This window comes from Hippocampus guttulatus, chromosome 2 (assembly GCF_054856545.1).
Source record: "Hippocampus guttulatus isolate MCC_2025c chromosome 2, RoL_Hgut_1.0, whole genome shotgun sequence".
Taxonomy (NCBI): Eukaryota; Metazoa; Chordata; class Actinopteri; order Syngnathiformes; family Syngnathidae; genus Hippocampus; species Hippocampus guttulatus.
In genome coordinates this window covers 23,796,554-23,821,467 of record NC_141262.1, presented here as the reverse complement: position 1 = coordinate 23,821,467, position 24,914 = coordinate 23,796,554, and the positions used below count along the sequence as shown (strand labels likewise).

General features: G+C 43.1%; 1 protein-coding gene across 4 annotated transcripts; it reads left to right on the top strand.

Annotated features, from left to right (window-relative positions):
* Positions 1-19,810, top strand: elavl2 (ELAV like RNA binding protein 2). 4 transcript variants are annotated; one of them, XM_086104760.1, is made up of 9 exons: positions 1-161; positions 282-322; positions 8,020-8,110; positions 8,346-8,589; positions 9,646-9,749; positions 11,134-11,287; positions 15,075-15,300; positions 16,166-16,204; positions 18,162-19,810. In XM_086104760.1, the coding sequence occupies exons 3-9, from the start codon at positions 8,039-8,041 to the stop codon at positions 18,487-18,489; spliced, it is 1,167 nt and encodes a 388-aa protein (XP_085960886.1). In that variant the 5' UTR covers positions 1-161; positions 282-322; positions 8,020-8,038; the 3' UTR covers positions 18,490-19,810. The 4 variants fall into 4 exon arrangements, with proteins under 4 accessions (XP_085960886.1, XP_085960885.1, XP_085960884.1 ...); XM_086104759.1 differs by lacking the exons at positions 1-161; positions 282-322 and adding an exon at positions 1,074-2,638; XM_086104758.1 differs by lacking the exons at positions 1-161; positions 282-322 and having other exon boundaries at positions 5,479-8,110; positions 18,165-19,810.
* The last annotated feature ends 5,104 nt before the right edge of the window (positions 19,811-24,914 follow it).

Here is a 24,914-nt window from a genome sequence, read left to right as displayed (position 1 = left end):
CACTCCAGGAAGCATTTTCCACACTGTACAGGTGTATGCACTGAGATCAAAATGATGTTGCCATGCAGACTCTTGTCATGCTGTTTTTGTATATTATCCAATGGAGGAAGCAGCCATGCAAGGCTAGCTAAGTATGCGCCGAAAGGGAAGAGGAAGAGGAAGTGAGTGAAACATTATATCAGGCTATTTAACGCTTTGCTCCAGTGTTATGTAAAGTGTCAGTGCACGGGGGGCAGGGCAGGTGCCCATTTTGATGTTCTTTTGCTTTTCTGTTTCTTTAGTGCAATCTAGGTGGTGGTCATGAGGATCATGGTGGACCAAGGTAATTTTAGTATTATTAGCACGCGGGGTGGGTAATTGGACCTTCAAAATATATATAAAATGTACGGGGGGTTTTTTTGTTTGTTTTGTTTTTGTTTTAGTTGTTCCCCCTTCCAGCATTAATTTGGCCACACCCATTACGCTGCATCGCTCGGCTGATCAACGTGCTGATTTTCCTCAGTCTTAATATTATTTGGCACTGGAAGCACATACCTTGGGACAAACATTTCAAATAAGTGGAAGAAGTGCTTTTTGGAAAAATAATTACTTTGAAAAGTCACTAATTCCATCACTTCTCGGGTTTTGCAGGGCTTCTCTGTTTGATGGAAACAAAGAAACTGCTTTTTCTTAATTAAACAAGTCTGAAGTAGAAGTATCTAATGAACTATTCCCTAACCACACTTGTCCTATAACAGAGCTGACAGACCTTTTTTCTCTCTGATCTTTGAAATATCATCTTTGAAGACACACGTTGCCAAGTTGCCATGGAGAATGTGCAGAAAATGTTCCCCTGTAGATTCCCTTCAAGAATTTAGTGTATGCTATCTAAATGCAAATGATCTAATTGATATTTCTGAGCATGACTAACTCCCAGGGTAGTGAGACTTCAACACTGGCTGTCATTAAGATGGAAAACCTGCAAGTGACCTTTTTGGATACCCCCCCCCCAATAACCCCCCCCCCCCACACACACACACACACACTCACACACTTTTTCCCCCACTTTTTTTTTTACCTTAAAGTAGTTTTAGTCGTTTGTATGACTTTTGTTGCAGACCACATGCATTTAAAATGAATGTATTGCCTTTCTCAATACTAAATTAGACTTGATCTCATTGAATTTTGTTTGGATTTGTAATGTTTTGAAATACTCATTATTACCAACAAGTGGATTTTTTTGCTCAAATGTCAAATTTGTCCAACTTATGATTTTGAAAAAAAATATTAAGTCACTTCAAATTAAAATATAATGAAGCAAGTTCAATTAATCAAGTAAAGACCATTCAAATAAAATAATATAAATTACATAAATTCATCCATCCATTTTCCGAACCGCTTGATCCTCACTAGGGTCGCGGGGGGTGCTGGAGCCTATCCCAGCCATCTTCGGGCAGTAGGCGGGGGACACCCCGAATCAGTTGCCAGCCAATCGCAGGGCACACAGAGACGAACAACCGTCCACGCCCACACTCACACCTAGGGAAAATTTAGAGCGACCAATCAGCCTGCCATGCATGTTTTTGGAATGTGGGAGGAAACCGGAGCACCCGGAGAAAACCCACGCAGAACATGCAAACTCCACACAGGGAGGGCGGAGCTGGAATCGAACCCGGTACCTCTGCACTGTGAAGCCGACGTGCTAACCACTGGACTACCGGGCCGCCTACATAAATTCAAATTAAATATCAAACAATGGTGCAATGAAGTTCAATAAAGATTAAATATAAAATGGAGCAAATTCCAATTCCTTTTGTTGCACACTGATCTCATCAAATAATCCTAAACATGGTTGTGTGCACTCAAGATTAATAAAATAAATAAATGGGGGCGGGGGTGTTTGAATTTGTGTGTGTATATATATATACTGTGTATATGTATATATATATAGAGAGAGAGAGATGTATATGATATATATATTGACATGCATATGATATATTTCGAAGCCACTTTTTATTCCCACACCTCACCCCCAAGAACACCAAACACGGATAAGAGTGCATGAATGACAGCTGTCCTGACCAATGGCACACCTTGTGGCGGCTCGGAGCCAATAGGCGATGGAAGGTATACTTCCGCGTCCAGCGCATGTGTAAATTGATGGGGGAGAGAGAGAGCGCGAGAGAGGGAGGGGGGAGTGACAGAGGGGGTGCGAGAAAGAGAGAGAGAGAGATGTGATACGCCTGTATATATTCGCCGGCAGGACTATGTTCCTGTAAAGACGATCTCCTCCGTGTATCGCTCGGCATTCAGTGATGTCGCCTGCTTGTGTGATCCACCTGTAAAAGCGCGGTACAGGCACAAGCCAGGGGTTTCTCCCTTTTTTTTTTTTTTACTTTTTTTTTTTTTACTTGATTCCTTTTTTATTTCTTCTGTGACACCCCCACCCACCTCAATTCCCTCCTTACCTTTCCCCCTTCCGACCCCTTCTCCTTTCGTTCCAGCAAGGAAGTCATTTGTGTGTTTTGATTTAATAAATATTTTATTTCACATCCTCATTTTATGTCATTTGTCTTTTATGTTTGAACTTTAAGAAATACATATATTGAACACCATTGGCTACTTATTTGGACGTCCGTAACTTTCATTTATAAAAACGGTAAGATGATGTTGTTCTTTGCACGTTGTCTTGTGGTTGTCTTTGAACGGACCATCTCTGGTTGCATGTGAACGCCGCGTGATGCGTTCATGATCCCTCAACCCGAAGGGACCGAACAGACAGCAAGGATGGGTCTATGTATTTCTTTAGAGTGCATGAATGGGCTCTGAAACGTTGCTTTACAGCAGCGAACGTTTTTTTTGGGGGGGGGGGGGGAGTCTTTTTTTCCCCAAATAGGGGACCCACCCATGCAATTTGGTGCTATATAGTCAGAACTGTCTTGGGTGAATTTTATTCACGTGTCAATGCCAAATTCCAGTCTGTCTGCACGCTTCGAGAGAAATTGGGAATTCAACTCCCATAATGCCAGCGAGTTGTTGATTACCTAAATTATATTGCTTTTTAAATTAACTCGTTTCAAACATTATTTTTCATTATATTGTAGCCATGTTGTCCGGTGGGTTTATCGCGTACACCTGCGGCCACTTAAGTCAATATGCCATTTCCGGGGTCGACGCTACGCCCTCTCTGATTGGCCGATGACCTGATTAGTTTACTTAGGCCGGCCGCGAGCACCCCACCGCCCCCCTATTCGCTCTCACGAAGACCGCAAAGTTCCATGAGAACAGACTTAACACGCCACATCGCTTCAACACTTCACGGTAAGATGGCAATGGGTGCTCGTGTCGAATTGGTTACCCCCACCCCTTTAAAAAAAGAAAAAAGTTGAAACAGAACTGGCGGAGCTTCATTCAAGCTCAAATTTGAGCGGCGCCATGTTGCTAGCTTGTCGTTAGTCTCTTCGTTGTTAGCTTAACAGGGAGCAATCTATGCAGGTGTATCCCGTTTGTGGCGAAAAGCCCACCGTCTAAATGTGCGACGTGCACATATTTCGAAATGACATTTTAACAAGTGTACAAAGTCGTCCGAACCGCGCACTTCCATAAAAGTTTCTAGAAAAGCAAAATTACTGTAGTCTGCTGGTTCCCATGAGTGTGCATGTCGAAAGTAAAAAAGCACACTGGCCGAAAAATCGTTTGGCTGTTTTAACACATGATTTGTTTCATTAAACGGTGCCCTATGCATGCTTATAAAACGCATAACAAGCAAATAAATGCCAAGTGAGTTTAAAAGTCGCCTTTTGCTTGTTTGCCTCACGATTTTGCCGCATGCTTGTTTGCAGCGCACAGGTGTTGCGCAGTAGTCAATTAAGCGCGTTGCTTGGAGGCCTCTAACCAATGAGACGTTTTTGTTGGAAAAAATAGTTCCTATTTTAATTGTCCTTGGCGTTTCTTCTGAATGTTTGACTTGGGGCAGTCTGAGGTGTTTTTTTAATATTTTAATTTCTTATGTAAAATGTGGTGGTTTTTTTGTCTTTCGGTGTTGTAATTGAGGCTATTCCTAGAAAGCAACCACGTGACGACCTTGAATGCATGTCAATGGTGCTGAAATGCTTTGGCTTGTGTGTGCCCGCGCACGTCTGCGCGCGCGCCTTAAGAGCTGTCGCCTTTGTGTGTGACGGTGCAGTTGTGATGGAAATGGGCCAACGTGTACTTGATTCATTCAGGGCGGCGGAATCTGCCATTCCATTGAAATTTCCTTTTCATTTTTGTTTCCGAAACTAGCCACATAGATACCTGTACCTGTCCCGTGACAGCAATAGCACTAATATTCACACATTTATTCCTGTATTAATGGTATAACACAACCAACAAAGTCCAAACAAGCGAAGCATTGAGGAGGGAATGAAGGGCAATGTAACTTTTATCTGTAAAGAAAACTGAATATTGTGATGTTGGTATTCAGTATTAACGAAAGTATTTGTATCGTGAAAGCAAAGTTATGTACGGTACAGTGATGAGTTGTGAAGTGAGTTGTATAAATCATTGGTTGATGCACATGTACAGTATTGTTCGATTACAAATAGACCTAAATGTGCTTACAATCACATTTAAACATTGGGTGAATTGGTTGAGAGAAATATGTAACTGTATAGTGCGTTCACAATATGCCTTATACTGGATGTGCATAAAGTACAGTCTCACATGACAGGGTTTTGGAAGCATTTAAAAGAATACTAAATGGTATGAAGATCATGTTAGTGACTTAGAAGAATGCACGCAAGATAGCCTCCTTTTCATCCTAATAATCAGTATGCTAACAGCTACATGCTACCAGATTTCCCTCACCATGTCGTTCAAAACAAATCCCAAAACAGTTGAATATCATTTCAAACTCTTCTTGGAACATTGCTCATAAAAATAAAGGCGCCGCCCGCAGTCATGATGTGGTGTACAGTGACTTGAGCAAAGGGGGAAAATCACACGTAGTATTTCAACTCATGCTATGTTTGCTACCTGCAAAGCTAGTAGCTGAATAGCAAATGTCGTATCATTCAACATTCATTATCAAGTTATTTTGGGAGAATAGGCAATCCATAGACAATACCTCTCCCCTCCATCCAGGAATGGTCCATAGTGCCCCCCCCCGCCCTTTTCAGAGCAGTGTACCTGTTGTCTTTTTAGTCAGTAGTATGATGAAACATATTTTCTCCAACTACTTTAGATTTCAGTTCCCTGTCAAGAGCCAACCTTGCACTTTGTAAATTCCTGTTTTAGTCTCATTAAATTCCCCTTTCTCAACTAATTTGCAATGTTGCAAGAAAAGCAAAGAAGTTGTATCGCTGTGAGAGTAAAGTTGTCATATCACACCACCAAAGTCATATTGTTGCTGCGGGTGTCGCATGTGCCTCCACCGTGGGGAAATTCTGAACCATCACTTGTGGGTCTTTTCTCCCCCCCCCCCCCCCCGCCCTCTCCCTCCCCCTTTTTTTTTTTTTTTTCAAGGACGGACATGCCGTGCGGCAGCTCGTCACGCACACTCGGTCAATCGCGTCCTCGGCGGCGGCGGATTCGTGCCTCCCTCGTTTCAAGTGCTGGGTCGCATCAGCACACGCTGAGCTCACAGTTTGCCTTGAGGTCGCGCTTTAACGAGTTCGCCGCTTAGTCACAAAAGCGCCGTTATGGAGCTCAAATGTTTACAAACACGAGCGGGACTATTAGTGGCGAAGCTACAGTACATGGGGAAAAAAAACAAACGAATATACACACTAGGGGATAGATGAGCAAAAGAAAAACTTCCCTCGTAAAATGACACCTTTTCTGTAAATCACCCAGCCATTCTTAGCGTTTCATCCAGCTAATTGCTTGCACTCGACAGTGTAACGCTTCGTCGTCAAACGTCTGCCTGTTTGGCCACACGCAGTCGGTGCCTGGCGGTGTTGCGTCTCGCCAAGATTTTCCATCCAAGTGTTCATCTAATGAAATATTTGTGCCTGCAAGTGGGACTGTGGCCAATGTTTTTGCTTTTGCGCTGAGAATGAAAGGTGGAGCATACACGAGACGCAGATTGAAGCGAGTCATCTTCTCGGGACAATATGTTCTCTTGTTGCCCGCCTCTTTTTCGATGATGATAGGGACTGACCGATTCATTGACCGATATTAGCCTTTTTCAAAATATTCCACATGGGCCCGCGTTAGGCCGATAACATCGATTATATTCGTACTTTTTTGCGGAAAAGTGTTGTCATTCAGAATGTTGTGCCGTTTGTCCACTAGATGGTGCTGTGACTCCGTTCAAGCCAATAACTAAGCATCTTTCCTGAGATAATGACCACGTGACTGCAAACTCCATTTACAACAATGACCGATTTCCATGTCGTGGTTGTGTGAAACCCTGATCATGAGATTGCGTTTACAGCCAAATCTGTTTTCAATAAATTGGCTGCGTAATGCTTTACTGCATCATTTTGTGCTTGAAAATTCCTCTTTTCCTCAACTTGGACAAATATTAAATGTGCTGCCTGTAATTCGTCACTTTGTTGTTGTAAGCGTTAATGTGGGGAAAAAAAGTTATCTATCTGCCGAATATTGGAATCGGCCGCAAACAAAAAAATCTATTGATCGCGGCGTGATAAATTGCAAAAATAATGAAGGACAACTTTGAATTCTGTTGGTATTGTGCCACTTCATTTCCTCAAGTGTAACTGTTGTCACAATAGTGCACCTTTATTATATTTTTTAAAAAAGAAGGGATTTTAACTTTGTAATTTAACGTGTAGTCTCGCGTGGTTCCATTTTTTTGTTTCCAAAGCGTGCAATGTTTTTTGGAGAAAATAATCTAATTTGATCATTGGGGAGAGCAGCTGACTGATTCCTCAAATTTTTTTTGTGAATCCTTTCGCTCTATTCTTGCCGTACTACCAAATTTTGCCGTTAAATGACAACTGAAGTTTTTCCTCGAACATTCTCCACTTACTCTTAAAAATCGGACTTTTTGATGCTTCGATCAACCTGATCCTCTCAAAATGCCTTTATTCTCACAACCTTGCTTTTGCACATCTCATGCCCAGGAAAAATACAGCCGTAACAGTGCAAGTTTTTTTTCTTTCAAAAATTGTGAATTCGAATGCTAACACGATCCAAAACGCTGCAGACAGGCTAATGGAAATTAACATGCTAATTGTAAACCTTACAACTGCTCGTTGAGCTAACACAACACAGCAACAAATACAAACAAAGCATACAGCAAAACTCACAGATGTCTATTCTTTCTCCTCCATGGAAGTCAGGACTCTTACTCCAGCTTGGTAGGAGACTCTCACTGCCTCTTCTTCTTGCTGTTACTTGACCCGCATGTCTTCCAGTTGAGCTCTGTGTTGCCCGGCACGTTGGTACGACACTGAAGGCGTGTTTGAACAAACACGCGAGCGTAAGACATCGCGTCACGTGGTTCGCCGCCGCGGAAGTTAAAGTTCTCGTTCAGTGCGGTGACGGTGTGTAAGCAGACAGCTGTGGTCAAACAGATGGTTCGAGTAGACAATTGTGCTGACGTGTGCGGCCCCGTTTGTCATCCGAGCGAGACAAAAGGTGAAAGAAGACCTCTCGTTTGTTTGTTTGGCTGACTAATGAAGCAAGTTGTTGATTTGGTTCCTTCCCAACCTCCCCACCCAAAAAGGCAGTATTTGAACGTAGTCTCACTTCACTCCTCATCCTGCTTGAATGTTGGACCAAAGCCACGCCCATCACTAACATGAACATGCGGGAGAAGTGCATTTTATGAATGTCAATCATTTTAAGAGAATTCTAATGTCAGGCCGTCAAGTACAACTTTATTGTCAAATCTGTTCGCTTTTTGGAGGTGGCGCTTTGTGTCAAGCACTTGGCCGCCAACACTCAGATGCCGCTGATTGTGATTTTTCTTGTCGACAGGACTGTGGCGGAGAGATGCCATCGCCGCCTTATCGGTCGTTTAGCGCGATGGCCGCGGAATGTTGCCTCTGCTGTGCGTTGATCTAATATGATTCTGTGTCCACATTTCAGACGGCATCTCGGCACTAACATGGCAGTCAGACTGTGCGATGTGGCTTCTCTGCTTCGAAGTGGCTCGTGGGCATCCGAGCCTTGGACCGGGGTGTGTGGCACTTTTTTTGTTCTTTTAGCCTGACCCATCACGTTGGCGCTTCTCTCACTCCTTCCCACTCATCAGTGACGGTTACATTGGTGCGGTCGAAAAGTAACAGGCAGTTCGGGGCGGGGGAAGTCATGTTAGTGGCGCGGCTTCACCCTCGTACGCGACTCCGGTGTGCGTGAAGAACGTTGGCGCAAGCCGCTGTCTTCCCCTGACTCTTCTCTTTGGTCCCATGTAGCAGGTAATTGCTGCCATGGAAACGCAGCTGTCCAACGGGCCCACGTGCAACAACACCAGCAACGGGCCACCCAGCATCTCCAACAACTGTTCCTCACCGGTGGAGTCGGGTAGCTTGGAGGACAGCAAGACCAACCTGATCGTCAACTACCTGCCTCAGAACATGGCCCAGGACGAGCTCAAGAGCTTGTTCGGCAGCATCGGAGAGATCGAGTCGTGCAAGCTCGTCAGAGATAAAATAACAGGTAACCTCATCTGGGAGTCGGAGCGCCTCAATGCACTCCAACCTTTCCATGTCAGCTTCACTTGATCTTGCGCAACCTTTTGGATGTTGAATGGCAACATTCTCAACAGCTGTTTTGATTTCTGGGAATTTCTCAGGACATCCACTTGCTTGCCTTAGCTCTGTTGCAACCCGCTGATGACTCTATAAGCTCAGCATTGTGAGGCTTCAAATGTTTTCAGAGGGATTCGAATAATAATACATTTTATTTATAAGCGCCTTTAAAAACACCCAAGGACACCTCACAGTCAAAAAAGAGCAATAAAACCATGGATAAAATTATAATAAAAACGATGAGTTAAACTAAATATGCCATTTTAAATAGGTGGGTTTTGAAATGAGTTTTAAATATTGGAAGAGAGTCAATATTACAGATGTTGGGTGGGAGTGAGTTCCAGAGTTTGGGGGCAGAGCGGCTGAAAGCTCTGCACCCCATCGTGCTGAGATCGTGAATATCACCGGGTTGTTGCAACAGAACTAGACTGGAAGCGTCACGGATAAGGCATACAAAAAAAAAAAAGAAAACAAATCTGAGTTTTGTTGTTGAACTCCTTGTTCAAAAATAGTAATCTACAAAGATACTCAAATATTGTACAGTTGGACATTAAAGCTTAGAGTAGGTCAGCCACAAAAGCTCCAATGCAATTTAGGTCCATCCTGAAATTTCATCCCTAAACTCAATATCCCGAACTATCAGATAGATGGTGATTTTACAAACCTGAATTGCACAGACCTACCCATTGGAAAACTTACTTCGTTTAGATATTACACTCGTTGCAGTCGAGGGTTGGATTTCAGGTGATAAATTTCATTGTCACTGACTAAAGGAATACGTATAAGCGTGTTTTGACTTATTGATTCGAGACTATTGTGTTAAATCTCGAGTCATGGTGAAGAAAAAGGGACTTCACGGTCAGTCGCATCTGGGGAGAAATGAGTCATTTGTCATTTTGCTGTCTTCGCACAATCTGTCGAATGAATGGTTTTACTGTACAAATGTGCTATGTGGCGCTTGCAGGGCAAAGCCTCGGCTATGGATTTGTGAACTACGTGGAACCCAAGGATGCGGAAAAAGCCATCAACACCTTGAATGGCCTGAGACTTCAGACCAAGACGATCAAGGTATGATGTCGCCAAAACCTTGTTAGCGTTCGCGAGTGGCTGCATAATGAGGCTGGAGAAAAACCTGGGCCACTGGGAAAGGATGCTTATTGTTACTCTGGGCACACAAGTGGAGCAGAACTGTTTCTATGGTTTCATGTGCTGTACAAAGCGCCAGCATGCATTTACAGGGAGGTGGCGCCCATTAGCATTCATCGGGCGGCGGTGGCATCGTCTTTTCCATGCGCTGCCTGCCGAGGAAAGAATAAGGGAGAGTCGGGTTGAGCTAAAGCAGCGATGACAAAGCTGCCAGTGCATGAATGTGAAGGTGGGGGCTCTCACTCAAGTCCACCTTGACCCCCTACATTTCTTAGAAACCACGAGAAAGGCGCTTTGAAAGCATTTGAATGGGAGAATGTCAATGAAAGTATAAATGTGTTTGAAAAATACAAACAGATGTATTAAGTGTATGCAGAAAAGTGCTGAAGATTGCACGACTATCTGTGTCCTAGGTGTTGTGTTGTGTTATTTTGACTTCAAAATGGCGCCGCGAGAGTGGCTGCCTTTCCAGCCGCTCCTATATTTTATTGTTCTACTTCTTCCTTTCATAACTTTGCTGCTGTGAATTGGGAATTTCTCCATTGCAAGACTAATAAAGGTTTTCTTATCTTCTAATTGTACATGGCAGGCATATACAAAAGAAAAACTCGGCAGTCATTGATGTACATACAGTAGTTCTATCAAATGAAAAGAAAAGCTTATTAGACATCTTTGCGTAAGAAGATCTGCGGATGGGAGACAAGATTGGTGGACAAGATCGATTTTATTTGAAAGGGTCGGATGATAATCGATCCCATGAAATGAAGGAAATCTGCATCGATCTCCATCCCGGTCGATCAATCGGTGCACCCCTACATAAAGTGGAAGTAAAGTCCAAAATAATTCTGTGCAATCATGTCACAGTGCCCCCATTCATCCAAGCATGGTATTGTGATTAGGATTGTTTCTGGACTATGAATGAAGCTGAAAAATCAACCAGTTTTTAATCCTTTTAGGCGTGCCCATTTTGCTCTGCACTGCCACCTGCTGGTGACCAAAATTGATGTCGCCGTGCCCACAGATTCAACTTGCAGTTTCAAAGTGGCCAAGTTTTTGATATTTCCAAGCGTCCTCATTTTTACTTCTCACAAGAACTCTCCGAATATCTTCTACCCTTTTTCCAGCTTATTTCAGATATATGAATTTAAGCACGTCTCAAGCATTTGAGTGAAGCCGGGATGCTTTGTGTGTTTGTTCTGTTCATTTTCCTGAGCTTATTGGCCCTTTGTTGATTTATGATGAGCCTGAAGGGTTTTGTAATAAGTGAAATGCGCCAGCGCTCATGTGAAAGTCTGTCTGCCCATAGGTGTCCTATGCGCGTCCGAGCTCCGCCTCCATCCGAGATGCAAATTTGTACGTCAGCGGCTTGCCAAAGACCATGACTCAGACGGAACTGGAGCAGCTCTTCTCGCAATATGGCCGCATCATCACCTCACGTATTCTCGTGGATCAGGTCACCGGTGAGTCGGATGGTCTTCCTTTATTCTGCACTTGGCTTCTCACGTTGCAAGTTATTCGTATTCTGACGAACCGATCACAACTGATTTCATCAGGCAAACATGACCAGCGCTGCCAACTGTTTGGGATTCTTCCTAATTTGTTACGCAAATCTCTGAACGTGACCACACCACAATGTGATGTTAGGGATATTTTAAAAAATAATGATAATCATCATGCGTTACATAGCCTAAAATGGTTGAAAACGACCAAAAATACTTGCTAGATACTTGTGATCCGTTTGACAACATGCCGCTTCAGATTATAGGTTTTTGGGAAAATTGAATTCTTTTAGGTGCACCTTATAGTGCGCAAAATACAGTAATAATAATAATAATAATTTTATTTGAAAGCGCTTTTCATCACACTCAAAGACACTTTACAAGAGCTTAAAACACAGGATAAAAATGTGCACTTAAAACAAGCATACATAATTTACAAAAGCACATTTAGATGAACAAAAAGCAAAATGGGTAAAAGAGATTAAATGGTATTAAAAGCATTGCGGAACAGGTGAGTTTTAAGGGATGATTTGAAGGATTGGAGGTCAGTACAGTTGCGGATGTGTTGTGGTAGAGCATTCCAGAGGGTGGGGGCGGCGACAGAGAAGGCCAACCAAGATTAGTCATCAAGTCACATCGATGATAAAAATCGTTGACAATTTCATCGTGGACGAGTTGTTCATGCACTTTGTTTTTCTCGAGCAACTTACTCGTTTTGCAGTCCTCCCACTGGTTATACCGCTTTCTCAGATGTGTACAGTGATCCCTCGCTATTTCGCGGTTCGCTTATCGCGGCTTCAGTGCATTGGATTTTTTTCAAACAAATTCATAATTTTTTTCTTTCCCCCCCATATACATGGAGTACAGTACTCGTATATGTTGCTCTATGTGACTCGCTGTTGTTTTGCAGCTTCTCGCGGACCGTTTGCGGACTTAAAAAAAATATATATACAGTATATACCTGTGTATTTTACCTGTATATGTTTATTGGTCTCTACTTTGCGGATTTTCGTTTAGCGCGGGTGGTTTTGGTCCCCATTCACCGCGATAAACGAGGGATTACTGTATATGTCAGTGATGTTTTGTCTGTGACGCACGTGCTCAGTAGTGGTAATCCGGGTCGTGAACCCCCCTTTCATGGCAGTGATGGTCAAAAAAGGAAGCACGTTGTGGCTGATGCCTGATTTAATTTCTGACGCGGGGAAGCTAGCCGGAGTTAGGTTCACTTGTGTTGGATGTGACATGATGTCCTTTTTGTTGTTATAGATCTTGTTGGCATCTACTATCGGTTACAGACGCATTTTAAATTATGTAAACAAGTGAAGGGTAAATCAAAAGGGTTATTTTTTTCGTTCAGCGTGATACATTTTCCTAATTTTATTCATTTGATTTCACTTCTTTTCTACCTTCAAAAAAAAAAAAGAAAAAAAGAAATCATTGCTTGTGGGTGGCAACAACGTCTCCTGGAGACTTGCCTGTTTGCCGTCCCGCTACTGGAATTCTTCCATCACGCTGCTGCTTGCTCTCAAGCTGAGCTGACTTTCGATGGGCATTGGGCCAGCACAAAACAATGCAGATATGTGCTATTGGTTTTACTTATGCTCTTCAGAAGAAAAAAAAATCATAAATAGGTGGGTTTGCAAATAAGTTCACTGCACACCCGCATCGGATTTAATTAGGTTTTCTCAAAACCTTTTTTCCCGTTTGATCATTTTGTCCCCCAGAGAGTCAGAACAAAATGACACAGCAGGGGCCTGCAAAATGCATCATGGGTGTATCGGTGCGAGATACCAAAATGCAATTTTCCACCCGAGATGTTCATAAATATGCATGGAGTGGGTAGAATATGAAATGGGTGTCAAGTAGGAGGACTCGGGTGCGCCTGTGTCGCTGGAGCGAGACCTGTTCCGCGGAGAGAAATGAAATGCATTTGAACCGTTTATTTCTCCGTTGTCGTGTGAAGACGCGACACTCTAATAAACTGAATCTTTCATCAAGGCGTTTGCCAAACCCAGGACTCCTTTGGCTACGCATTATATTGCGTACGCTTGTTCCTGATAAATTTGCTTACATTTGTACCAGCAAGAATAACTGAGCCCATCTGAAAGAACATTTTACAAAACTGTTTTAAAGCTCGAATAGCCATGAGGAAATTCATCTGCACACTAACTTCACTTCATGGCCGGCAAGATCTTTTTTTTCTGTATCAGTATGCATTACAGTTGTCAATTTTGAACAAAATACAGGTAAGTGTTCTCGAAGAAGGAATCATATTTGCGTTGTCCAATCTTTCCTTATGTCGGAAACGACTATTGTACATGTCCTTTATGAACCTGCAAGTGTGTTAACAAAATACATCTGTATCAAACCAAGCAAAAGCATATGCTCCAGAAAACTCTTTATAAAACAAAAACTGCAGCACAGAGTATATATTCTTCTTCTTTTCCCTTTGGCTTTTCCCTTCAGGGGTCGCCACAGTGAATCAGTTGCCTCCATCTAACCCCGTTTTGTGCATCCTCCTCTCTCACACCAGCTACCTTCATGTCCTCTTTCACGACATCCATAAACCTCCACTTTGGTCTTCCTCTTGGCCTCCTGCCTGGCAGTTCAAGACTCGGCGTCCTTCCCCCAATATATTCTCTCTCTCTCTCTCTCTCTCTCTCGCTTTCTCCCCCCGCCCCCTCCATCTTGCTGCGACTGACCTTCATTCCTCTCCTTTCCAGGGAAAAGCTCCACCTCTCTAGTTTCTCCTCCACCCCTTCGCTGCTCTCACGACAGATGACAGTATAGGGATCGGAGCAAAATACAGTATAACAAGACGGCTCACAAAATTAGGACTGTTTGCTACAAAATGAGACTAGTAACAGACACTGGTGGCTTTTCTTTCCACCCGTCTCTAACTTGACCTCCCCTCGATCACCAGACGAGACATCGTCGCTCAGCCGATGTGGTGTAATGAACTTTTGAAGCCAACCACGGGATGCTTCAAAGTCCTCGATGGCCATAGTTAGCGCTATGGAACTCGCCTTCTCTCGAATTAGCGGTCCAATTAGCGGAAGGTTTTTAGCACCATAACAGGTAAAGCCTTCCAGGAAAGGTTCGTTTAATCAACGGTCCGTCGAGCCTCAAGCAATTTACTCTGAGCGGCTAATCGGATGCATTCCACTCTCTTCCGCGATCATTACCGTTCCTCTTCGTTCGGATGCCACCATCTACAGGGCGTAAATGTAAATGAATGAAATAAAAAATCGTTCGCGATTCCAGTAAAAGTCATTGTCACTTACATGTCGCCGTTTCGGATCCAATGAGAGTAAATAGCGGCGCGGACAGATATTCCGTAGTATCGAGCGGGACTTGCTTGAGTTTGTGCTACTGCGGGTTTCTGTATGGCTTCCGGGTACCGAAACATGCGTTGTTATGAATCGATCGTTAATGTAATATCGTAGTCGAAATTTTAATGCATAAGTTTTTATTCCGGGTGAGGGAATTTCTGTTTGACAGAAGTCCGTAGGTGGGAATACTTACTGTACTCTATTTTAACCTCCAACGACATAGACAACCATTCGCACCCATGGTTATTTCAGTGTCTGATGTATCATCATCAAATCAACTGAATCCATTTTTAAACAGGTATCTGAACTCACATTTCTGCACGCTTCCTTAAAGTTATCCAAAAGGACAGCATTAAGTAGCAATATAAATGGCTCCTTTTGTACCGCCGTTTGAGGAGCAATTTGTTGTCGCGCAGGCCTTTCCAGAGGCGTGGGCTTCATCCGCTTTGACCGGCGGGTGGAGGCCGAGGAGGCCATCAAGGGCCTCCACTGTCAAAAGCCGCCTGGCGCCGCCGAGCCCATCACGGTCAAGTTTGCCAACAACCCCAGCCAGAAAACCAACCAGGCGCTGCTGTCCCAGCTGTACCACTCGCCCAATCGAAGGTACCCGGGACCGCTCTCACAGCAGGCACAACGCTTCAGGTAAAAGGGGCACAGACAAACACATTGAAATGTTGATGCTTATTCTGATATGCTTTCCTCGACTCGTCACTGGGTGTCATCTCAAACAGACCCTTTCATTCACATGCACCAAAAGAAAATCCAATTTGAGTTTTGGTGCCGATTTAAACAGCTTGGAGTCTGAATTTTTTTGCTGAACTGCTGCTGAATATTTTTGCCTTTTTGGTCGGTTTTGTAATTGGCGTTAACGTGACATTTCCAGTGCTAATGTGAAGAGAAATGTGATTTAACATTCAGTTTTCGGTTTTACCGTCGGTGCTCAAATGACGCAGCCCATCAGAAATGTGCAGAGGAAACGTTTAAAATGCTTTTAAGCACAGCACTCTGAATGTCTGAATGGCATTTGTGCATTTCAGAACTAAGTGCATAAAACCAAAAGTTTGTGGTGAGTAGCGGTCATCTGCACTCGAGCACTGTGTAAAACCGATGGGGGTGCTTTTTGGGTATTTAGTTTTAAAATGCACATAAATGCTACCTCACATTCAGATTTATTTTTTTGTCAATCCTCAACTGTACATTTACTTCACGATCTCGTTTTGGGTGGGTTTCCAGATATTTTGGACTCCATTGCTACTTTAGCATTCACATTTTTCAGTTGCCGTTTTTTTTGTTGTTTGGTTTTCAAGTGCAGGGATTTGCATGAATTGTTTTCATTCCAAAAATCTCATACAAAAGGAACCTTCTCATCTGCTTTCAAGTAAATAAAGGCGTCTGGCCACCATTTGCGGGGGCGTATGCAAGTGGATGCCGCTTATGAGATATGACGTATTAGTTGAATGATGTGATGTTGAGGCGCTCCTCTCCGCCGTGTGTTTTGTTTTTTTAGGCTGGACAACCTGCTGAACATGGCCTATGGTGTGAAAAGGTTTGTGGATTTTTATTCGCATGTTCAGTTTTTGGCATCTGAAGTTTTGCGACTTGAGTTGTCGTGGCAGTCGTTCCAAAATGGATCAACAAAGAGCAAAAAATACAATTAAATTTGACCCGCAACACAAACAATTTAAAAGTATGAAGTCCAACTTGGAAAAACTCATTGACATCATTTACCAACGGGTCATTCGTAGTGCCAACGCAATAAGCATCGAACTGTTTTGTACAAAAGTGCAATTTGAAGCCCAGCGCGAAATGTCGTGTTAAAACGGTGACTTGCCGTGTGTTGTTGAGCAGTGATACCGATGAAATGGATTCATGACGATTCCTCCGGGCGCTGTGAAGAGATGAGCAAAATGTCTTGTGGCTTTTGTACACGGCGCGTCACATCGCAACGCGTCAGGATGGGGGATGGGGGGGGGGGTTGCACTTTTCTGGACTGCAATTGCAGAGCATTGCGCGGGCGACGTGTACATTGTACGCAGACTTGACTTGCTCACCTTTTGATTTTATTAATTTTTTTTCTAAAATGGACGGCCACATCCCCTTTTCAAGTTGCTTGCGTCAGACGTCTTTCAGGATGCGCCGGCGGCCGAGCGCACTGACAGTAGACCTGACGCCCCCCTCCCCACCACCACCTTTCCACCGCGTCTTTGTGGGACAAGCACTCACTCGCCTTGATGGTGGGGCCCGCACCTGTCACTGTGAATGTTGCGCGCAAGGCTAACTGGAGCAACTCATCTGGCACGACATCGCCTGGGAATTGCACCACCTTTTCTGACCGCGTTTGAATTTTATCCTCTTCAAAATGGTGAAACCGTGCCCATAAAAAAATCTGAATTGGTGAATCGGCACCTGCCGAATCACAAGGGTGCGGGTGTCCATTGTAGTACTTTTACTGTAAGTGAATCTGATCGATCCTGTAATTTTTATTTTTATGTTATTTTTTTTAGAATAGTTGTATTAATTCAACCGTTGGATACAAGTTTTAAGGTCAAATTACGTTTGGAATTGTTCACTTCTGTCTCTTCGTCTTTCTGCACTGCATCGGCGGGAGGGGGGGTAATAACTTTGTCATTTAGACACTAATTATCCCTTTGTAGCAATTTGTAATAATCATACAGTGGTACCTCTACTTAGAAACGTCTCCTCATACGAAACTTTCAAGTTACGATACGTCTCAACAGGGAAATATTTCCTCTTGTAACAACATGGGCTGCTACTCTCAGCTCAGAGTTTCCCTGAACGCAAGATACTTACAGCTGCTCTGCCATTGGCTACTACTGAGCGTCTTCCTGGCATCCCATTGGCTGAGAGGGACCTCTACCGAATGTGTCTTTGTGTGTAGACAGATCGATATGTTGCATATGCAGCGTTCTCGTCATTCGGCTCTTGGGCCGATAGTTTTACGTAAATGTGAATCACCCAGAAAAAGTGTTCACTCGTCGGGCGATCGCTCAGTATGCTGATGTTTGTCTTGGACACTTTCGAAGGATTGTTAAAAGCCGACAAAAGTCCCTGGATCAGTTCTTTACAAAACAAGCAAAAATAATTTCTCAGAGAATAGGAAGTAAAGAGAAGTTAAATGACATCATTATTTCTTAGTTTTTTTACATGATACACAACTCATTTATTTTGCAATCATCTAATTGTAATGTGTTTGTGACTTTCGTAAGTAGAGGTACCACACTATTGAGATTTTGATGTGGGAAGGCTTAACAATTTTGAGAACTCCCTTCCCCCACCTCAATATCGAAGAAATGAAGCTTCTGTTTTGGATTCAAATTAGTCTTTGCGATTTGCAAATTATCTTCTAATTCATTTCAATGTTGCCTTCTGATTTTATTAATTGTTTTATTTTGCCCTTCAGATTTTTGCGCATTCAAAGGTTTAAATATGGTCAAAGTAAATTGACGTGTAAAGTTAAGAAAAACATTTGCGGTTTCTCACAGCAGGTTCTCAGCCATGGCCATCGACGGTGTGACCAGCCTGGCCGGCATCAACATCCCGGGTCACAGCAGCGGCTGGTGCATCTTCGTGTACAACTTGGCCCCCGACGCCGACGAGAGCATCCTGTGGCAAATGTTCGGGCCGTTCGGCGCCGTCACCAACGTCAAGGTCATTCGCGACTTCAACACAAACAAGTGCAAAGGCTTCGGCTTCGTCACCATGACAAATTACGACGAGGCAGCCGTGGCCATCGGCAGCCTGAATGGCTACCGCCTGGGCGACCGCGTGCTGCAGGTGTCGTTCAAGACCAACAAAACCCACAAAGCGTAACCGTCGCACGCGCGCGGCTCACATCACCTTCCTTTCCGTTTCAGCGCTTGCGCGTTTTGCTCTCGCATCGTTGCGTCTTGTATTTCCATTCTCGTTTTCATTTGGTTCGCTACAGCTCATTTTTTCCAAACTTTTTTTTTTTGTTTGTTCCTTTTTTGCGCTTGTGAAAACTTTTCGGTTCTGCGTTCTGTCTGCGCTTACTGTCTAATGGATGAAAAGACAAAAAAAATTCTTAAAGCAAGTACCTTGCCAAAGAGCTCTGAATCTCTTTGATGTGGGTTTAAAAGCGTCTATTTTTATAAAAAGAGAAATTTGGAGAAACTTTTTACAGGACCTGGAAGATAAATGATGATTACAAAGGGAAAAAAAGTATTTTGTCTTTAAAGAAATATCTTCATATGATACCTTGTGATGCTTTTGAACTTTACAAGAAAGTTTGCAGCGGGAGACATTTACGGCATAAACTCTCGCTTTTGCCATCTTTCTGGCTCAGCCTTTCCCCACCGATTTGCGACGGTGTCTTGATTGCCAAGCACACTCGGATCAGGTCTTCCCAGCCGGTGTAGTTGTGGACCTGCCAGGTCCATCCTCACACTCCTGATCCAATTTTTTTACATATTGACCAAAAAAAAAAGCATCGGCTTACGTGTGTAAATAAGATTTTTTTTTTCTTTTTGACTATTTGACCAAATTGTGCTTTAAGTTGGATGCATCAAAATTTTGGGGTGACCGAAGTGGAAATCCTTTCTTAGTTTACCAGATGAGGCATTTACGATGCATTTAATTTGTCATCAGTTAGTTCTGTTCAATAGTCTTGTTTAAAAAAAAAAAAAAATGGGGAAAAAAGTATTGCATATTTTGTCGACATTGCTTTTGTTTTCTATAGAAATATTCTTTACGTGGTAAAATTGTCGAAAGAGCCACACTTTTGAACTCTCTGATTAGCTTTTTGTTGATTCCTATTCACATTATCTATGAATAATCTATTACGTGATGCATATATGAACATTGTTGTCAATAATTGGTTATTAGGACTTGATGACAAACTAATAGAGAACAGCGTGCTATATATGCATTATGAATACCTTTGAAACTCTTAGCTTTTCCTCCCATTTGTGTTTGTGCCTGTCGACTTTGGACCATGAGGAAGATTAGTTTCAGTTGTGAAGTCGGACTTGATTTTTGGGTTCAGTTGTTTTGTTTGGTTGAAACCAAATAACCTTGTCTTCAAAGAGGATGTACATGTTTTGTTTTAATATTTTGGAACTGAGTACCCCCACCCCTAATTGAGTACATCAATAAAATATGTTTGAAGGGCAAATACTCCTCGTCCCTTTTTTCCCTCAAATTCGAAACAATGTCTTTATTTCAAAATTCAACGTGACATTGAACCTTAAAATGCATCAACGGTATTTCACGTTCATTTTATTGATTTACGCAGTGCTAAAATGACCGAATGTGGCTTTTGCACATGACATTCAACAGTATTTTGGGGGAGTTTTGTACGTCATGTGCACGGCGGGTCTTGCGCACTCCATGGGTTCGCCCATCTACACTTGCGACATGTACGCAAAAGCTGACTGAGGCTGAAGTAACGGAAAATAAGAATTTCATGACGATCGTAAAGGCCCCATATAGTTTGTCATTAAAAAAAAAACGCATATAGTATACTTTTAAAAAAATCCACAGTCAGTTGTTCCAAATTGACTTTTTTTTTTTTAAAACAATGACTGTTTTTTTTTGTTTTTGACCCTTTGTCAGGCAAGGCAGCTTTATTTATATGGCACATTGAATTCTCAATGCGCTTCACACGAGACAGTTTGCAGAAGCAAAACAAAAAAGTAGCTTGCAGATCAAGAATATACACTGACAAAATTTAAACAGAAAAAGTTCAAACCATTTTAAAGGAAATGAGTTGGTTGTATTGAGGCATAAAAAAACAGTATTGTATGGTTTAATAAAAGGATGAATTAAAAAAAATTATAGTCAAGCTTTAAATAAGAAAGCCTTCAAAATAACACCTGCTGTTGTAAGTAAAAAAAAAAAAAAAAAAAAAAAAAGTAGGACGTACTATAAGAACGTGACCTGCAACGACAGACCCGAGCAGCACTTCACGAGGTGAAAATGAGAAGCGGTTTCATTATGAAGCACAAAAACAGCAGAGGAGCCCCCCCCCCCCCACCCCCAAACAAAAAAGTGAAATGCAAGATCTCTGTGTTCATCAGATTCAATTTTGTGGCGTGAAATCCAAGCAACAATTTGCAAGCTCAGCCAAAACGATCACCATGACAGATCACCGGGTGGCGCTTGTGTGCAAAGTGCCGTTCAAAAAGCAGAAGAAGAAGGAGAAGGTTACCTCTAATTGGTGAACGTGCAGGATTTTCACACTTGACGGACACGACAGCGTTAATTTCTGTTTGCTTGATTTAGCATCCATGGGTAAATGTGCTCCCTTCAAAACCCCCACAACCTCCTCCTCCAAAAGGAAATTTTAAATTTTTCTTGGATGAACATAACATCTTGGAGGTCTTCCAGTCAGGTTTCAAGACGATGCATAGCACGGAGTCAGCCCTGTTACGCGTTTCTAATGACATCCTCCTGGCAAATGACTCTGGAGACCACGTGTGTCTAGTTTTATTGGACTTAACTGCAGCATTTGATACAGTGGATCACGGTATTCTGCTGACTCGTTTGCAGCACTTGGTGGGCATTGGTGGGAGTGCTCTTGAGTGGTTTAGGTCCTATTTAGCTGACAGAACCTTCTGTGTCAGTCTTGGCTGCTCTGAGTCACGCACTGCTCCCCTGTCATGTGGTGTTCCACAGGGCTCAATTCTGGGGCCTCTGCTGTTCTCGCTGTATCTGCTCCCATTGGGTTCCATCTTAAGGAAACATGGTATTCCCTTCCACTGCTATGCAGATGACTGCCAGATCTATGTCCCACTGAGCAAGAAAGACGCCTTCTCATTATGGCCACTCCTATCCTGTCTGGAAGAAATCAAAACCTGGATGGCACAAAATTTCTTGAGATTCAATGAAAAGAAGACAGAGGTGATATTGTTTGGTCCCAGTGGCCCTTGTACATTCCATCCTGTAGACTTGGGCCCCCTGTCTCCTTATCTTAAGTCAACAGTCTCAAACTTGGGCCTTAAACTGGTCAGTGATTTCAAACTCGATCGGCAAATTGGTGCCGTTGTTAAATCCAGCTTCTTTCACCTTAGACAGCTGGCCAAAATAAAACCTCTCCTCTCACATTAACACTTTGAGACAGTAATTCATGCCTTTGTCACATCCCGGCTCGATTACTGCAATGCCCTTTACTTTGGAGTCAGACAGTCCTCCATTAAGCGCCTTCAGCTGGTCCAGAATGCCGCTGGTCGCCTCTTGACTGGTACTCGTAAGAGGGAGCACATAACTCCTACTCTGGCATCCCTTCACTGGCTCCCCATTCATTTTAGAGTTATTTTCAAGATCCTCTTATTTGTTTTCAAATCTCTGAATAATCTCGCACCACCTTACCTCTCTGAGCTCATCTGCCCCTACACACCTGCCCGGCGCCTCAGGTCTGTGGACCAGACCTTATTAGAAGTACCAAGAACTAAACTGAGGCTCAGAGGGGATCGAGCCTTTTCTGTTGCTGGTCCCTCTCTCTGGAATGACCTCCCACTGAACATTCGGCAAGCCTCCTCGCTGCCCATCTTCAAAACCCTCCTCAAAACTCACTTGTATTCTTTGGCATTCGACTCAGCATGACTTAGATTTGTTCTTGGTTTTACTGTTTGGTGCTTTCTACCGCCTTTATTACCGATTTGTCTTACTGTTTATTGTGCATGTTAAATTGCTCCATGTACAGCACTTTGTATGCAGCGATGGCTGTTTGAAAGTGCTCTATAAATACTGTTGACTTGACTTGACTCCAATCTGAAGTCTTGAATTCGTACTTGTTTTTTTATTTTTGATATTACTGTGTAGAGGGTTATTCACTCATGATTTTATTTTTTGCCAAACTTGTTTACGTGATATTTTGTCATTGTTTGAGTGTGTGTACGTATGCAAGCGTGCGTACATGAAATTTTGGGAGTCTTACGAAGTTGGCTGCCTGGATCGTTACTTGGCTGATTCCTCCACTGTGTGTGAGTGTGTGTTGGGAGCGTGCGGGGGGGGGGGGCATCAAGATGCATTGGATAAGGGTAAAATGTGCACATGCGCAAATGAAGTGTCCAGCACGCAACCAATGATGCATGTGTGTTTTTTGCAGTCTGGAATCGAGCAGCACGCCAAGTTGACACCAGTGTACCGTGTGATCTGTACAAGGGGAGCTTGTGAATGGTGAACAGGAGGGGGCAGTAAATGTGGAGTGTAGTGGGCCAAAGAACCACCAGACGAGGGTAATGATGCACACCCGCGATAAAGTGAGCAGCACTCAACTACGTGTTTTGTAGAGTGGACCATGAGCGGATGGCACGAAAGGCGGGTGAGTGTCACTAAAAATAAAAGAAGCATTGGAATTGCGGTCGAAGTCGAGGTTCAGAACTGAAACGCTTATTGTTTTTGTCCATGTAGTTTCAGCAGTTGCTGTTGGATGCATTTTTGTCTGTTCCCCTAAAACATGACCAACAGTTAACTTGGACGAACCTTGTGCAATAATGTCTTTATCATGTGCTTGCATTCCGTAAGGAATACTCAGTTTTTATTTTTCATGGCAGAAAGCCCAACATGAGCACAAAATTGCTAAAATGACGGCGAACACCCGTGGAAGTATGAAATGAAAGGACAAAAGCGAACTGCGGCGGACGAATTTTTTAAATGACCTGTAAATCTGGCTAGGTAGCTAGCCCAACGAGTTAACACATTCACGCTCCCTCAGTCGACAATCCTCTCACAACCAGGATACAATCTGTTCAAATGACTGTCAAAATAACTTGAAATCTGGTAACGTAATGTCACGAACCTTTGATGAAACGGTGACTCGACTAATTTTCAATGAAGCCCTGTCAAGGCACCCGTCTGCGCAACGGGTCGGCCATCTTTGATAGCTGCGATGCTAAAAAAATAATCCTGAAAGAAGAACGAAACCAAGTGGGTCAAAGTAATACCGGCATCTCGTACATATTTTTCATTGATATCATTGTAACACTTTTTGTCCACTGCGGGGAACAACTGTACTGCGAGCACCCCCCCAACCCCCCCCCCCCCCCCGACCCCTCCAACTCGCAAGTCTCCCGCCGATTAAACTCTCACCGCTGTTTTTGCGATAATCTTCCTCCACGCATAAAATGAATTATGAACTACACACACACTCGAGGCCTATGTCAAATCCAAATCAGTAGTCTGATAACGGCTCGCTCATGTGTCGCTAAGGACTGGGTTGCATGTTGCCATAGCAACCGAGTAGAAAGGCCACCGTGGGGGATTCACCGCATCGGCTCTCCCTTCCACTTGAACCCGCTCTTCAGACGTAGGAGCACCACTAGCCCCCTTCACAGCGATTAGCGGCAAAAGCTCGGCATCGTCCCGAGACAAACGGCGGTCAGATGCTGGCAGTAATGGAAATGGCTGGACGTGGGGTGGCGAGGTCAAGAGGACGACGGTGATCTCGCTTGCGCTCGTGGCACTCCGGCAAATGACCTTGACAACAATTAATTAACTAGGTATACATATTAAGTGTCGTTATATGCGTGAAATTACTTGTTTCTGTTGAGCTTTGTCAGACTCCCCGTCACTGTTGGGCAGTTGAGATCTCGATGATTGGCTGGGAAATAGAAAGCAGTTTTGGAGGGAATATGAGGGGAAAAACATGATGGAAAGTGAGGCTTTTTGTTTTGTTTTTTACAAAAGCAGTTTTGAGACTAAATTTCTTCTTAGAAATAACAACAGAGGTGCAACAATTAATCAAATTATTCGACTGATTAATCATTTAGACCTCGAACTAAAAACGTGTTTTTAGTCCTAGTTTGTGTGTTGTTATTCTTAAAACACTAACATATCATTTTGAATGTTTTACTCTTGTTTTTTACTATATGCGCTTAAAAAATTACATAGTTGTTTTAAAAACAAGATGCCTAATTAAATTTTTTTTAACAATTTTCCAATCCATTTTTTAAATTGCTTTTCATTTCAAAAAAGGCTTTACTACATATTAGGTATGCCCCAGTGTCAGTCGGTATGCTTTGACTCACTTTGAGCTCCAAATAAATCAGATCGGCCACGTCAGAGTACCTGAAAACGTCTCACAATTGCATTTTCAGCCCATTGCCTGACATTCCACTTTGTGGAGAAGCGCTGGAGTGTGTTATTAACTCGTTCAGCGCGATGTCATTCCCACCCTGCTTGCGCACATTCGTAATCAGGCCACTCATTCGTGATTGCGGCCCGATTTAAAATGGCCACCTTTTGAGATAATGAGCCGCGCTGCTTTTGTCCTGTAA

Bases quoted from the DNA above. Each gene is read 5' to 3' on its own strand.
- elavl2 (XM_086104757.1), top strand. From the start codon at position 7,997: ATGATTCTGTGTCCACATTTCAGACGGCATCTCGGCACTAACATGGCA. The intron at 8,111-8,345 runs GTGTGTGGCACT...GGTCCCATGTAG, and splicing joins CATCCGAGCCTTGGACCGGG to CAGGTAATTGCTGCCATGGA. The intron at 11,288-15,074 runs GTGAGTCGGATG...GTTGTCGCGCAG, and splicing joins TCTCGTGGATCAGGTCACCG to GCCTTTCCAGAGGCGTGGGC.